At 47.1% G+C, this 15,986-nt stretch overlaps 1 protein-coding gene across 4 annotated transcripts in view; it reads right to left on the bottom strand.

The window, feature by feature from the left end:
- Positions 1-15,986, bottom strand: part of tacc1 (transforming, acidic coiled-coil containing protein 1) — a 219,412-nt gene that overhangs the window by 177,787 nt on the left and 25,639 nt on the right. For 2 of the 4 annotated variants that reach the window (XM_063056904.1, XM_063056901.1), the window contains exon 2: positions 14,209-14,379. The exons of the other annotated variants lie outside the window; for them this stretch is intronic. In XM_063056904.1, coding sequence (XP_062912974.1) covers positions 14,209-14,379 — 171 coding nt within the window. The remainder of the gene's footprint in view (positions 1-14,208; positions 14,380-15,986) is intronic. 4 annotated transcript variants of the gene reach the window in all.

Below are 15,986 nucleotides of genomic sequence, written 5' to 3'. Positions count from 1 at the left end.
TAGAGATGGGTACAATAATACTGATTAAAAGCTATTTGGACAGTTACATGGATAGGAAAGGTTTAGAAAGGTTCCCAGCCTTTTTGATGCCATGGACCCCCTTTCATTAACCGAGGGGTCTGTGGGCCCCAGGTTGGAAACCCCTACTTTAGACCATAAGATATAGGAGCAGAAATAGGCCATTCGGCCCATCGAGTCTGCTCCGCCACTCAATCATTTGCTGATCCAGTTCTTCTCCCCATACCCTTTGATGCCCTGGCTAATCAAGAACCTATCTATCTCTGAGGGACTTGGGCCTAGGGCAGGCAAATGGGCCCAGCTTAGATAAACACCTTGATTGGCATGGATGGATCAGACCTAATGTTACCAACTGTGTATTTAACCTACCCATAAGCCTGTACAGATTTGTTATGTTCTCCTCACAGTGTGCTTTCCCACCTATCTTATACAGTCAGTGGATTTCGCTGAGATAAAACTGTTCCCTTCATCTAAATCACTAATATTGATCCTGAGCAGCTGACCATGTCTCCCAGTGTGGTTGACCAACGTTGAGATGATACATTTATCCCACCTCACAGTTTCCTGTGATTGTACCAATCTTCTATCCTGCTAAAACAGAATGAAACACCGTAAGGCATGGGAGCAGCATTAACCCTTTCAGCCCATTGAGTCTGATCCATCATTCAGTCATAGCTGGTTTATTTTCTTTCTCAACCCCATTCTCCTGCCTTCTCTCCATAATCTTCGACACCTTTACTAATCGAGAAACTACTAACCTCTGCTTTAATTATACCCAATGACTGTGGCAACGAATTCCACATACTTACCATCCCCTGGCTAAAGAAATTCTTCCTCATCTCTATTCTGAGGCTGTGCCCTCTGGTCCTATACGCCCCCACTATAGTGAACCCCCCCCCCCATATCCACTCTACCTAAGCCCTTTAACATTCGATAGATTTCAATGCAATTCCCCCTCCCCCGACTCTTCCGAACTCCAGCAAGTACAGGCCCAGAGCTATCAAACACTCCTCATACGTTAACCCTTTCATTCCCGGATTCATTCTCAAACCTCCTCTGGACCCTCTCCAATGCCAGCACATCCTTTCTTAGATAAGGGGCCCAAAACAGCTCACAGTGCTCCAAATGCAGCCCAACCAATACCTTATAAAGCCTCAGCTTTACATCCTTGCTTCCATACAGTACTCCACTCTGATGGCAGACGGAAATAAGGTTCTGAAAGCTATAGGCGATCAGAATCCTTTTCGCATAGTAGGGGTATCAAAAACACGAGGAACTAGGATTAAGGTGAGAGGAAGGAGTCTTAAAGGGGATCTGAGGGGCAAATTTGTTTTACACAGAGTGGTTGAAATCTGGAACGCACTGCCAGAGCTGCTGGTGGGATTAAGATATGTTAGACTTAAGAAGCATTTAAGACAGACGCTTGAATAGGCAAAGCATATAAGGATATGATACTAATATGGACAAATGGTATTAGTCCAGATGTGCAAAGGGGTAAGCATGAACATGATGGGCTGAAGGGCCTGTTTCTGTGCTGTACAACTCTGTGACTCTATCCCATGAACTCTTATCTTGTGTAATAATCCCTCGTGAATCCCCCTTATGGGTGTACTAGAGACATCGACATTTAGAGCAGCTTAGCAAGCCCCTCAGCCCAACACCTCCGTGCTGACCGAGATGTCATATAAAATCAAAGAGAGTTGTGGGATCTTCCATTTGCCTGTGCTTGGCACTCAAACCTTTTCTATCCGCTCTAGAAGTCCCCTTTCTCACACCAATGTTATATCCTTAAAGATCACCAACAGTTTTTTTTTCAGAAAACCGCGCTGTTTGTTTTATGGTTTTTAAACTTCCTGTTGTTATTCCCTTAATAATGGATTCCAATAATTCCTCATGCAGACATTAGGCTGTTACCTACAATTTCCTGCTTTACTGTCCCACAAGAATACAAAGCCTTCTCCAGAACATCAGGAATTTCAGTTGTGACCGTCCAATGTATCCAGTCTCTGCAGCCATTTCCTTAAAATTCTCATATACGGGCCATCTGGACAAGGAGAACAGTCAGCCTCGAGTCCCACTAGCTTGTCTGGAACCTCTCTGTAATTAGGCCTCAGCCCTGGAGAGAGGAAACAGGCTGGGTGCGATTGTTATACAGTCGTAAATTTAGTCAGCTCCATCTTGGGTACCAGCCGACAAAAGTACCCAGGACATCTTGAAGATGTCTCAGAAAGTCCATTATTAAGGACCTCCAGCACCCAGGGCATGCCCTTTTCTCATCGTTACCATCAGGTAGGAGGTACAGAAGCCTAAAGGCACACACTCAGCGATTCAGGAACAGCTTCTTCCCCTCTGCCATCCGATTCAATGACCTGGGTGTCATTATACACCAGTCATTGAAAGTGGGCATGCAGGTACAGCAGGCGGTGAAAAAGGCGAATGGTACGCTGGCATTCATAGCGAGAGGATTCGAGTACAGGAGCAGGGAGGTACTACTGCAGTTGTACAAGGCCTTGGTGAGACCACACCTGGAGTATTGTGTGCAGTTTTGGTCCCCTAATCTGAGGAAAGACATCCTTGCCATAGAAGGAGTACAAAGAAGGTTCACCAGATTGATTCCTGGGATGGCAGGACTTTCATATGATGAAAGACTGGATCGGCTAGGCTTATACTCTCTGGAATTTAGAGGATTGAGGGGGGATCTTATTGAAACGTATAAAATTCTAAAGGGATTGGACAGGCTAGATGTAGGAAGATTGTTCCCAATGTTGGGGAAGTCCAGAACGAGGGGTCAGAGTTTGAGGATAAAGGGGAAGCCTTTTAGGACCGAGATGAGGAAAAACTTCTTCACACAGAGAGTGGTGAATCTGTGGAATTCTCTGCCACAGGAAACAGTTGAGGCCAGTTCATTGGCTATATTGAAGAGGGAGTTAGATATGGCCCTTGTGGCTAAAGGGATTGGGGGTATGGAGAGAAGGCAGGTACAGGGTTCTGAGTTGGATGATCAGCCATGATCATACTGAATGGCGGTGCAGGCTCGAAGGGCCGAAGGGCCTACTCCTGCACCTATTTTCTACGTTTCTATGTTTCTGTGATTCCTAAATGGACATTGAACCCGCGAACACCACCTCACTTTTTAAATATATATTATTTCTGTTTTTGCGTGATTTTTAATCTATTCAATACATGTATATTGTAATTAATTATTTTTTCTTCTATATTATGTATTGCATTGAACTGCTGCTTCTAAGTTAACAAATTTCAGGACACAAACCTGATTCTGGTCCCTCTCGGCAGGTCTCAATGTTATGCAGCACAAGGTTAGAAGGGGGGGGGCCCCCCATTACATTCTCAGCATCCAAATAATGCTTCAACAGTCGTTGCCAGGGTTGTGCAACTGCAGAAGGGAAGGTTATCTGAGGAACTGGAACCCACTGGGCAGCTTCAGGAGAGGGGATCTCATGCAAAGATGCTGGGGGTTAAGCACTGTGCACCCCTACATTTTCTCTGGTACTGGCACTGGAACTGGTCACATGTTTGTTTTCTACACCATTCATTCCACAGTGCGTTGAGGTAGAATGTGGGGTCTTTATGCTCAGTGCTTTACTGTGGCAGTGACAGTAGAGAGAGTCTATGGACGGGGGCTGGTTTCCGAGATGTACTGAGGTGCGTCCACAGCTCTCCGCAGTTTCTTGCAGTCACGTGCAGAGCAGCTGCCGTACCAGCCATGATGCATCACTAAAAATCAGTAAGGGCCAACAGGGATATGCGGAATTGATTGAACCTCCCCGATAAACAGAGGTGTTGGTGAGCTTTCTTGGTCATGGCGTCCACGTGGTTGGACCAAGACCGGCTACGGATGGTATTCACAACCGTGAACTTGAGATGGTCAACCCCCTGGGGAGGAGGTGGCAACCCCTCTGGAGTGGGAATTCAACAGCCTCCTCAAAGCTGCCTGTCTCACTGCAGATGCCAGGATACCCTGCAGACCCGTAACTACAAAGCTCTGAACGTCTCTCTCCTCCACAGGGATGAAGAATTGGGACTCCTCCTTCTGAGGCAGTAGGCTGTGGGATCAGAAAATCCTGCCAAAATCCCCACCTCTGGGGTCACAGAGAGCAGAGAGAGAGTTGTCCTCTTCGAAGGGTAAACAGGAGGTGGTCATTCTTCGACGCCTAGGTGCCAGTGGTTAGAGGGTTAGTGCAGTGAAGAAAGACCGAGACAAATGAATGCTACTGCAAGCACAACGGGGCTGAATAGCCTGTTCTTGCTTCTAAGTTCTTCATCCCTCAAGTCTGTTCCATCATTCCCCAAGATCCTGGAGGATTGTAGTTTAACTCTGTCACGTGCCTTACCAAACTGTGCCAGGGGCATTATAATATTTTTAATGGACTTCCAAGCATTCCAAGGGAGGAATTCCAAACACGTGATTCCGCAGAAGCTGGAAAACTTGCGCACTATATATAAAATGCTGGAGGAACTCAGCAGGTCAGGCAGCATCTATGGAGGGAAATAAACAGTCAGCATTTTTGGCCGAGACTCTTCTCCAGTCCACAGATGCTGCCTGACTTGCTGAGTTTTTTAAGTTTATTTTTTGAGATAGGAATAGTTCCTTCCAGCCACACCACCCGGCGAACCCCGAATTTACCCTAGTTTAATCACAGGACAATTTACAATGACCAACTAACCTACCAACTGGTACCTCTTTGGACTGTGGGAGGAAACCAGAGCACCCGGAGGAAACCCACGCAGTCACAGGGAGAATGTACAAACGTTCTAAAGCCAGCATTGGGAATTGATGCTGGGTCACCTGTGCTGTAAAGCGTTATGCTGGGCCGGCTGGTGGTGCAACGACATCAGTGCTGGACCCGGGAGCGGAGGTTCCTGGGTGCGAAACCAGTCGGGTCCGCTCCCGAGGACGCTTTCCATCCGTGCCGGGTTGAGTGTCGAGATCACAACTCGACCTCGTAAAATAAAGGGAAACTACTGCAAAAATGTTTGTGTGAGGAGAGGCCACACAGTCTCTCTCTCTCGGAGCACCTCGTAAAGCCATGAAAAAGACATCATCACGGATGCACGCACATGCACAGACTCGCACACACGCAGGCACACGCCAAACAAAAAGCGTTATGCTAATCACTATGCTACTGTGTTACCTCTGGATCTCCTTTATCACTTTGTGAGGGCATTCTAAATTTCCAATACATGGGCATCAGCCATACAAAACTCTGGCACCAGTTTTATAAATATGCAGAGAAATATAAGGTGGTGCACTTCAAGAAATATGACAGACAAGAGAATATAGAGTAACTGGGAGAACATCAAGCGATGTGGCTGGGCACACGTGGAACATGTCAACCAGAACCTTGAAGGTAGCAGCTTAGGTGGTGAAGAAAGATGTTTTCTATTGCATAGAATGTAAGAGCAGGGAGATTATGCTAGAACAGTGCGTGAGGCACATTACTATACAGCTTGAGGCCACCATGTTACGGGACCTTTGGCATTGCATTGGAGAGGGTGCAGAGGTGATTTAAAAGTGCACTGCCAGGAATGGAAACCTGTAACTGTGAGGAGAGCTCAGACAGGTAGGGGCCGTTACTTACGTGACGGAGGAAGGTCAGGGGAGAGTTAATTAAGTTTATAAGATTCTGAAGGACCAGTACTGTATCAGAGGGAACTGTAGCCTGGATGCAAGCTTTAGCCAGAGGGTGGTGAATCAGTGGAATTCATTGCCACAGATGGCTCTGGAAGCCAAGTCATTGGGTATATTTAAAGTGGAGGTTGATAGGTTCTTGACTAGTGAGGTTGTAAAGTTTATGGGGAGCAGGCAGGAGAATAGGGTGGAGAGGGATAATAAGCCAGCCATGATGGAATGGCGGAGGAGGCTTGTGAGGCCAAATGGCCGAATACTGCTCCTAAGTCTGTTGGTCATGGCCGATACTGAGACAAAGTAATTCTGGAAAGACCTAGAGGGCAGATGACGCAATATTTTTTCTCCCCCGAGGGTGATGGGCTCTGGAACACACTGCCTGAAAAGGTGGTGAGCTGCAGGGCTACAGATCTTGTGCAGGAAGGTGGGATTAGGCTTGGGAGGGGGGCCTTCTGGGCTGACACGGCCACAATGGGCCGAGTGCTCTCCTTCCGCAAGGTATGGTTTCCATGATTTCTCTGATTGCTCTGAGCTCCAGAATAGATTGTCCTTCACCTTCTCCGCCCTTGCAGTTTCCTTTACTCAGTCTAAGCTTAATTGGTTGACATTTGATCTTCTGAAGGCTGCGCAATCTGTCTTCAATATAACCCTTCAAAGGCCAGTATCATCCTGATGTAACTGCAGAGCCCTCTCCCTTCCAACAGAGAGCACGCACCCTCCATACGCAGGTCTGGGTGTCACTCCACAGGCAGATTAGTTCTGGATGCTCTCTCTTTCCCTCCTACAGCACATGCTCAGCAAGACTGACACAAAGCTCAGGCCTTAACCGGAGTCACAGGGTCACAGGGAGATACAGCAGGAAAGCAGGACCTTCGGCCCATCAACTCCACACCAGCATTAACCAAACATTGACACTGACCTAATATTCATCCCTTATTTCTATCCTCCTCACATTCTCATCCTCCCCCCAGGCTCAAACCCCTCATCCGCGCACCAGAGGCAATTTACAGCATCCAACTAACACAGCAACTTGTATATCTATGGGATGTTTGAGGGAACGAGAGCACCTGGGGGAGAAACCCATGGGGGTCATACAGAGAACATGCACACTCCACACAGAGAGAGCCCGAAGGAAGGACTGAACCCGGGTCTCTGGCTCTGTGAGGGAGCAGCACTATGAGCTGTGTCACCATTAAGAATATTACAAGTAGTATTCATATTACAGCCACACCATGACCATCTCCAACAAGAGGGGGTCAAACCCCTGTTATTACCATCCTCCATTTCCTTATCATAAGATCTCAGGTGTCACCGCTGACCGAGCAATCAACTGGACCAGCCACACAAATACCATGGCAACCAGCGCAGGTCAGAGGTTGGGCATCCTGGGGCAGGTGAACCAGTTCCTGGCACCCTAAAGCGTTTCCACCATCTCCAAGGCAACAAGTCAGGAGTATGATGGGATGTTCACTGCTCACCTGGATGGCCGCAGCTCCTACAGTACTCAACGGAGATTAAAGAAGATCTTAAAGACCAGCTTAGTTCGTCACATGTACATCAAAACATCAAAACAAACAAATGCGCCACAAACATGAGAAAAATCTGCAGATGCTGGAAATCAGAGTAACGCTCACAAAGCGCTGGAGGAACTCAGCAGGCCAGGCAGCATCCTTGGAAACGAGTATGCAGTCGGCGCTCCAAGCCGAGATCCTCCAGCAGGACTGAGAAGGAAGGGGGGAGGAGTCAGAGGAAGAAGGTGGGGGGAGGGGAAGAAGAAGTACAAGGTGGCAAGTGATAGGTGAAACCAGGAGAGGGGGACGGGGTGAAGTGAAGAGCTCAGAAGCTGCTTGGTGAAAGAGATAAGGGGGATGGAGAAGGGGGAATTTGATAGGAGGGGACAGAAGGCCAAGGGGGAGGAGCATGAGAAGGAGGGGATGGGCAGGTCAGAAGACAAGAAGTGAGAGGGAAATGGTGAAGGAGAAGAGGTGGTGAAATTTACCACAAGTTCAAGATGGCCATACCAACAGGTTGGAAGCTACCCAGGTGGGATATAAGGTGTTGCCAAATCAAATCAGGGAAGTTTGTGCTGGAGGCAGCCCACAAGTGTTGCCACACTTCCAGCTTGTCCTCAGCTCACTAACCCTAACCGGAATGTCTTTGGAATGTGAGAGGAGAGTGGAGCACCAGAGGAAAGCCATGTGGTCATGGGGAAAACATATCAGCTGCTTACAGACAGCAGCAGGAATCGAACCTCAATCGGTGACTGCCGTAAAGCGATTGCATTGGGTTGGAGGCCGGCCCTTCCTATTGTTGCTGCCCTCCAGTGTTTACCTGGTGGAAGACAAGCTGGATTGCATTCGTCTGCGATGGCATTACACGATATGAGGAACTGCTACGGGTTTGTCCTGCGGAAACATGGCTCCAGGCCAACATCCAAGCACCATCAATCCACAGGCCATGACACTGAGGGACTAGAGCTATATTATTATTTTGCAATATTATTTTTGTAACTGTTTATCTACTAGTATAACTATATGTGCTCTATATGCTGTGTGTAACTAATGGTTCTCTGTTTTGCACCTTGGCTCCAGAGGAACACTGTTTCATTTGGCTGTCTTCATTGTATGATTGAATGGCAATTAAATTTGAACTTGAACTAACTGCTACACTACTATGCTACTTAAGCATTGCAACATCCAAGACAAACCAGCCCATTTCATCAGCTGCTCATTCAATAGCCTCACCACTGATTCACAGTGACAGACTTGTGTACCAACCTCAAAATGTATCATCACTTGGACTACTTCAGCAGCAACTCCCACGTTTACAACCTCCGCTACCTCGGGCTTGAGGAGCAGAGGAGCATCACCTGCCTGCTCCTTCCCAACTCGCACACTCCTGACCTGTAGGTCTATCAGCACTGACTTCTCTCGGACGGACAACAAATACCGGCCCTGACACAAAAGGTTCTGCAGATGATAGAAACCTTGAGCAGTGCACGCAAAATGCTGGAGGAACCCAGCAGGTCAGGCAGCATCTATGGAGGGAAATGAACAGTCGCGCTTCAGGAGTCCTGCTGGTTCTTGGCCTGAAAAGTTGACTGATGAGTCCCCACCATAGCTGCTGCTTAACCTGCTGAGTTCTCCCACCTTTTTGTGTGTGTTGATCAATAAATGCTGGAAATGTGAATGATTTGCATAGAACAAATATTAATAAGAAATAAAATAGTAAAACACACAAATAAACCTCCAATATTAACAGTCATTTCCACACTGTCTGTCCCTTCACATGCAGCTCCACAGAAACTGAAGGTGACCAACTCACAGCCGAGTGCACATTACTGTGCAGAGCGGCAGGAATGAATCAGAAATCTTGCTGTAAGCCTGGCCACCCTGGCAGACAACACAGGTTCTTCATTCAAGGGCAGCAGGGATAAGCCAAGTAATTATAGACCAGTCAGTCTAACCTCAGCGGTAGAGAATTTATTGGAAAAGTTCTAAGGGACAGGATTAATTTACACTTGGAAAGGCAGAGATTGATCAGGGATACTCAGCACAGATTTATTAGCAGGAGATCTCATCTAACTTAATTGAGTTTTCTGAAGTGGTAACTAAATTATTGATGAGGACAATGTGGTTGATACAGTCTACATGACCTCCAGTAGGACCTTTGACAAGGACCCATCATGGAAGATTGGTCCAAAATACAAGAGCCCATGGGATCCAAGACATGTCAATATATTGGATCCTGAATTGGCCTGGTAGGACAGCCTCATGGGATATTGAACATAGAACATAAAACATTTTAACACAGTTCAGGCCTTTCAGTCCTTCAATGTGGTGCCAGTCTTTTATCCTAATGCACAACCAATCCACCCCTTACCTCCTACACAACTTATACCCACCCATTTTCTTTCAGCAATGTTCCTAGCAGTCTCTTAAATGTCACTAACGTATCATCCGCTCCCATCGTCTCTAGCAATGCATTCCAGACACTTAATCACTCTATGTAGAAAGCCTGCTTCTGATATCTCCCCTAAACCTTTCTCCAATCATCTTATAAAGACATCCTTTGATATTAGGCATTGTTGCCCTGTGAAAAAGCTTCATGCTGTCCACTCTATCTATGCCTCTGATCAAGTTGCTTCTTGTCCTCATTTTCTACAAAGAGAAAAGCCCTGGTTTTCAAAATGTGACGCCAAACAAAGCTATCGGACGATTGATGCTAATGAGAGAGATAAGAGAGACAATGGAGAAACATTCAAAATGCTAATAAGAGAGGAGAGAGGGATTAACAGAAAAAAAACACAATTCAGAATATTGACAGACCGGTTGCTTTGAACCTGAACTGTTTGAAGTTTGATGGACAGGCGATACCCCAACAGGGGGATAAAAAGAACAGGTTCGCTAAGGCATGGGACGCCACAAGACCACGAGACAACGAGACCCTGGAAAGAGCGGTGTGCCCCCACAAGTGGTGGGAGTTTGGAGGTCCGGTTCGCGGGAACCGACCATAGGCTCACAGGGTGTAAAGGTACGATCGGTGGGAACCTGGTGTGTGTGTCCGCCCTTGCCTGGGTGCTGGGTTCACTGCAGAAGAACGATCGTATCTAGAACGGAGGGGTCACAGTCGGTGACCACAGCGGGATAGAAGACATTAAAGGTCTGCCTGAACCAAATTGCATCCCCCCTCTCTCTCTCTCCAACGGCACAACAGCGATTACTGCGAACTGCATTAAACTGAACTGAACTCTGCGTCAGTTAAGACTGACCATTTTACCCCTAGACTGCGATGGAGCTTGGTTGATTCCTATTACCCTAGTTCTGTGCATAGGTGTGTATTATCATTGCTAACCTGTTACATTTATATCCTTACGATTAGAGTACCGTATTATTTGTTTCTTTAATAAAACTTTATTAGTTTCTAGTAATCCAGACTCCAACGAGTGTTCCATTTCTGCTGGTTTGGCAACCCAGTTATAGGGTAGGTAACAAAAAGAAAAGTTCTTGTGATAGGAAGCCCATGACCAGAGGTGTACCATAGGGATCGTGCTGGGTCTCCTGGTCTTTGTTACATATATTAACAAGTTTGATGTAAGAGGAATAGTTGGTAAGGTTGCAGATAACATTAACACTAGGGGAGTTGAGGATAGTGGGGAGGATAGTCTTAGGCCACAGACCTGGTATATTGAGCAGAGCAATGGTAGAAAGAATTTTGCCCTTAAAGATTGCAGTGATGGATTGGGAGAGGGGTCAAACAACAGAAGGACACATCCCATGATAGGGGCCTGGGGAGCAAAAAGACCTTGCTATACAAGTCCAAGGATTCCTGAAGTTCCTGGGGAAGGCATATGGGATGCTTGCCTTCATTGGCTAGGGCACAGAAAATAAGCTCAGGGTTGCATGGCACAGCTTCATCAAACTTTGGTTAGACTACAGTTGGAACAGTGTGTGTGCAGTTCTGGTCACCACACAGGAGAGAGTGCAGAGGGGATCCACCAGGAGGTTGCCTGATAATGAACATTTCAGTCGCGAGGACTGGTCTGAGTGCGTCTGTTTTCCCTGCCTCAGACAAGGTTGATGGACGGCCTGGCAGGAGAGTACAAAATCCTGCGAGGCCTCCTCCGTTGGTCAGGATGTGGTGTCCTAGCTGTCTACCTACGCATAAGAAAGCACACGAGCCAGGGCAGTACGATACAGAGAGCAAGCTGTCGCCCACGCACCAGGGTCCCCCTTTCCACACAGCCGATGAATCCAAAGGAATGGCAGAGACCGATATAGTTTGGCACCAGCAGGAATTGCCAGTCAGCATTGAACTCAACACAGGACTGCCTTAGGGACTCGAGCGCCAGACTTTTCCTTGGGATTTTCTCCCAAAGCCTTCTCGATGAGTGGGTAGAGCCACAAAGCAGTAAAGGTTTGAGATCAGAGTTTTTCTTCTCCTAGGTAAGCTGCTAACCATGGCTGAGGAGCTCCATCTGCTCAGAGCGACCCGATTTAAGGCGCCAGTAACTGGCCTTTGCCCTTCTCCTGTCCATAGAAATAATTCCACCCAACTTAGTAGCTAAGCCACACAGGAAGACCAGGACCTAGACTTGGTTGCCAGAAGCCATTTGAGACACACACCGTAGGGAGCATTTAATAAGTAGTGGGATCTCATTCCCACTACCCGCCCTCTGGCGATAACAACCGTAAGAAACCACAAAACTCTGAAGAGTATGGATAGGGTAAATCGTAGGAAACTTTCCCCAGGGTAGCGGAGTCTATTATCAGAGGTTTACGGTGAGGAGTGAGAGGTTTAGAGGGGATCTGAGGAAGGATCTTTTCAGCCTGTAGTTGGAATCTGGAACACCCTGCCTGAAAGAGTGGTAGAGGCAGAGACTTCCACAATATTTAACAACTATTAGACAAGCCCTTGAATTACCAAGGCACAGAACAACATGAAACATGTGTCTGTTAATGAGATTAGTATAACAGGTACTTCATGGTCAGCAGAGACATGATCGGATGAACAGCCCTTTTTTCCTGAGATGTCTAAGATTCTAAAATTCCAATCCTTTGAAGGCAAGCTAACACAAGTATAAAGAACCCACCCACCCGCACCCCGGACTTCTCCCCTCTCCCAGCAGGCAGAAGATTAAAAAGCTTAAAAACGTCTACCACCAGGCTTCTATCCCACTGTTACCAGAGTTTTGAACAGACTTCTTGAGCAATAAGATAGACCCTTGGCTCATTATGATCTTGTTCTTTATCATTCACCTGCACTGTAGCTTTTCAGTAGTTTTTTCACTTTACTCTGCATTGTTATGGTTTTACCTGATACACTGTGCAATGATTTGATCTGCATAAACAGTACGCAAGACAAGCTCTGCACTGGATCTGGGTACACATGACAACAAACACAAGCAGATGCTGGAAGTCGACAGCAGCACACACAAAATGCTGGAGGAACTCAGCAGGTCAGACAGCAACCGGAGAGGAATAAACAGCCAACGTCTCAAGCCAAGTCCCTTCATTAGGACCTGTGACAATAATAAGCCAACACTAATAGCAAGTTGACCAAAGTAACCTTAGCCCAGTCATCTCAGAATGTAAAAGAATACAGAGCCCTGACTACATCTCTACTAACTCAGGGCAACAAACACAAAATGCTAGAGGAACTCAATAACTCAAAGTAAATTTATTATTAAAGTATATATACTGTATGTCACCAAATCCAACCTTGAGATTTGTTTTCTTGCGGGTGTACTCAGTAAATCCAAGAAACACAATAGAATCAAGGAAGGACCACACCCAACTGGACGGACAGACAACCATCATGCAAGACAACAAGCTGATGGAGATCGTGGAGGAGATGTTGCTTGCAACCTGAAGTTACTTGGGCTGCAAGTGAGGAATTCGAGAATCCAATTTCACCATTGGGTATTGACAATTCTTCCTCATACAAGGATGTGCAATGCCTCCTGGTACAATACAAATAGGTATTGATTCAGCGGGTATCTATGGAGAGGAATAAACAGTTGCTGTTTCGGGTCAAGACCCCTCATCAGGACTGCAAAGGAAAACCAGGTAAGGAGAGGGAAAGGACCCATGAAAGTGAGGTGCGCAAGGACCAAAATATATTTTAAACGTGGCCAAGTGGTTAAGATATTGGACTAGCGACCTGAAGGTCGTGAGTTCGAGCCCCAGCTGAGGCTACGTGTTGTGTCCTTGAGCAAGGCACTTAATCACACATTGCTCTGCAACGACACTGGTGCCAAGCTGTATGGGTCCTAATGCCCTTCCCTTGGACAACACTGGTGTCGTGGAGAGGGGAGTCTTGCAGCATGGGCAACTGCTGGTCTTCCATCCAACCTTGCCCAGGCCTGCACCCTGGACAGTGAAGACTTTCCAGGCGCAGATCCATGGTCTCACAAGACTAACGGATGCCTTAATCTTCAGTAGTTTCCCATTGAAGATGCTGCCTTTAACAATACCAGACCTCCAGGAGGAGACAGAGCTGTGTGGAAAACTATCTGAAGACAATTTCCTTTGTAATTATAGTGATAGAAGCAGTAATGACGACAGAGACACAACAGCAGTAGAAGGAAAATCCAGACTGGTAGTACAGGAGGGCATAGATAGACTTCAAAGATTGGGAATGGAAGTCAAATTGAAATGGGTAGCCTCCAGAAGATCCTGCCTTTTGAGGAGAAGGTAGATCAACTATTCTGAATAACAGAGCAGATTGAGGGGCCGAGTAGCCTACTCGTTTCCTTGATGTCTTGTGGAGAATGGACATTCAGGATGGCAGTAAGATCCTTTCTTCAGGAAGATGCGGAGCTCCTGTGTAAGGCACTGGAGCTACACACCACGTCACAAACCATCTCACCACCCTCTCCCACGCCCCATCCTAAGCAGAGTCTGCATGCTCAGTACAACCCTGTACAACCAATAGTGGACACTGTAGTCATTGTGCAACCACAATGAGATGATCTGACTGTGAGATGTTCTGGGACACCGATCAGAATGGAGAAGGGCAACTGAGTGAGCACATGGCTGTACCTGAGGGAGGAGCTCTTAGCAGCGACCAAGCAGCAGGGCACGATGGCGCAGGGGCGCTCCAGGGTGGTGCGGCCGAGCAGGGAGGGACGTGGGCTCTTCCCTCCCCTGTGGTCACCGAGGGAGGTGGCGCGCTGATCACTGGCGCCCTGTCCCACCAGACCGGACCTGTCCCTGCAACAAGAGAGGAGAAGTCTCAGCAGGGCCAGGCGACTCGGGCCACCCCCGCGCAGGATTCCCGGTGTCATACCCTGACAGAACGCCGTGCCTGAGAAAGTCAGAGACACAATCACCGGCCCTTCGGCTCACCATGTCTACGGTCACCCCTCGTCCCCCGGTTGAGGCAAGGTGGGGGACACCTCAAAGGTTAATGGATAGAGACTCTTCCCCACCCCCTTGTCAAAATGCCAAGTCTGAAGTAACACGTTGTTCTGGGGGACCTTGAGCTGAGAGGATCTGTGTGTCATGGTTGTACTGTGAACCACAAAAATCGTGCAATATAGTTGCAAAAACGCTCATTTGCAACAAATAGTTGTCAGATAGATAAGTCACAGGTCTACGGGATCACGGGAAAAGCACTTGCTCAAAATGCTCAGCAGATAACACAAGAACACAGGAAAATTGAAGCGGGGAGGACATTTGGCTCCTCAATCCTGCCCCATTTAACGTAACCATGACTGATCTATACCAGCTTCAAGTTGCCTTCTGTGCCAGTTCCCATCACCCTCAATCAGTCAAATACTTGTCTCCCACCTTAAATATATCTATCAGTCCAGCCTCCACCACCCTGGGGTGTCCAGAGGTTCACCACACTGTGTGAGAAGACATTTCCACACACCAGCTTTCTCTTGTCGTGTGTCCCTTTGATTGTGACTTTCTCAAGAGGAGAGCATCTCAACGTTTTCCCTGTCAGGCCTCCTTCGGACCTTGTATGTTTGAATAAGACCATTCTCCATTCTGCTAAACTCCAAGGAGCACAGACCCATACGATTCAGTTCCGTTCATTTGGACTACGTAAGCATTCAGTATGCATGCGCACTCTCCCTGCAATGCTCGTGCACCCAGGAGAAGGGGGAATTATGGGATGTAAAGGTGGCAGCCCTCAGACATAGAAAGTAAAGTCGTTCAAACAAAAGAAAAACATGTCCTTGTCATTTGGACGTGAACAGCGGTGACAGAGGATGGTTTCCAATCATAGGATCCCGCCGGCACTTGACGAGAGCAAGCCTTACGAAAGCTGGAAAAATGAGATTGGGATACGGAATCGTGTTACGGACCTGGAGGAGATGAAGCAAGCCTTGGCTGTTGCATTGCCGCTTCCGAAAAGAGCGAGAGAGACCACGATGGGAATTTGGTGGAAGAGTTGAACAAAGTTGACGGTATGAATACGCTAATAAATACACTTGACTTTTTTTTGAAGGAAGAAAAAGATCAGATTTATGAGGCATATTCAGACTTTGACAAAATTTACAGAGGCAATTCTAAAAATATGGCTGATTATATTATTGATCTTTTGAACAAAGTACAGTCGCTAGCGTAAACACAAAATGGAACCTCCTGACGCAGCACTGGCTTTTAAACTGTTCGATACTGTGTGTCTAGACATAAAGGGCAGACAGCTAGCATTAACTGCATGCACAGAACTTACATTTACATCTACGAAACCAGCATTGAAGAGCATTTTTGGTGCAAAGGCCGCTAGGGCAACAGTCTGAATTAGTTTGAGCCAGGACATGGCACACTTCACTGAGCAGAAACAAGAGTATAGCAGACGTAGATCC

The sequence above is a fragment of the Mobula hypostoma genome, chromosome 8 (genome assembly GCF_963921235.1).
Source record: "Mobula hypostoma chromosome 8, sMobHyp1.1, whole genome shotgun sequence".
Taxonomy (NCBI): Eukaryota; Metazoa; Chordata; class Chondrichthyes; order Myliobatiformes; family Myliobatidae; genus Mobula; species Mobula hypostoma.
The sequence above is the reverse complement of the archived record's forward strand: the minus strand, read 5'-3'. Positions and strand labels throughout refer to the sequence as shown.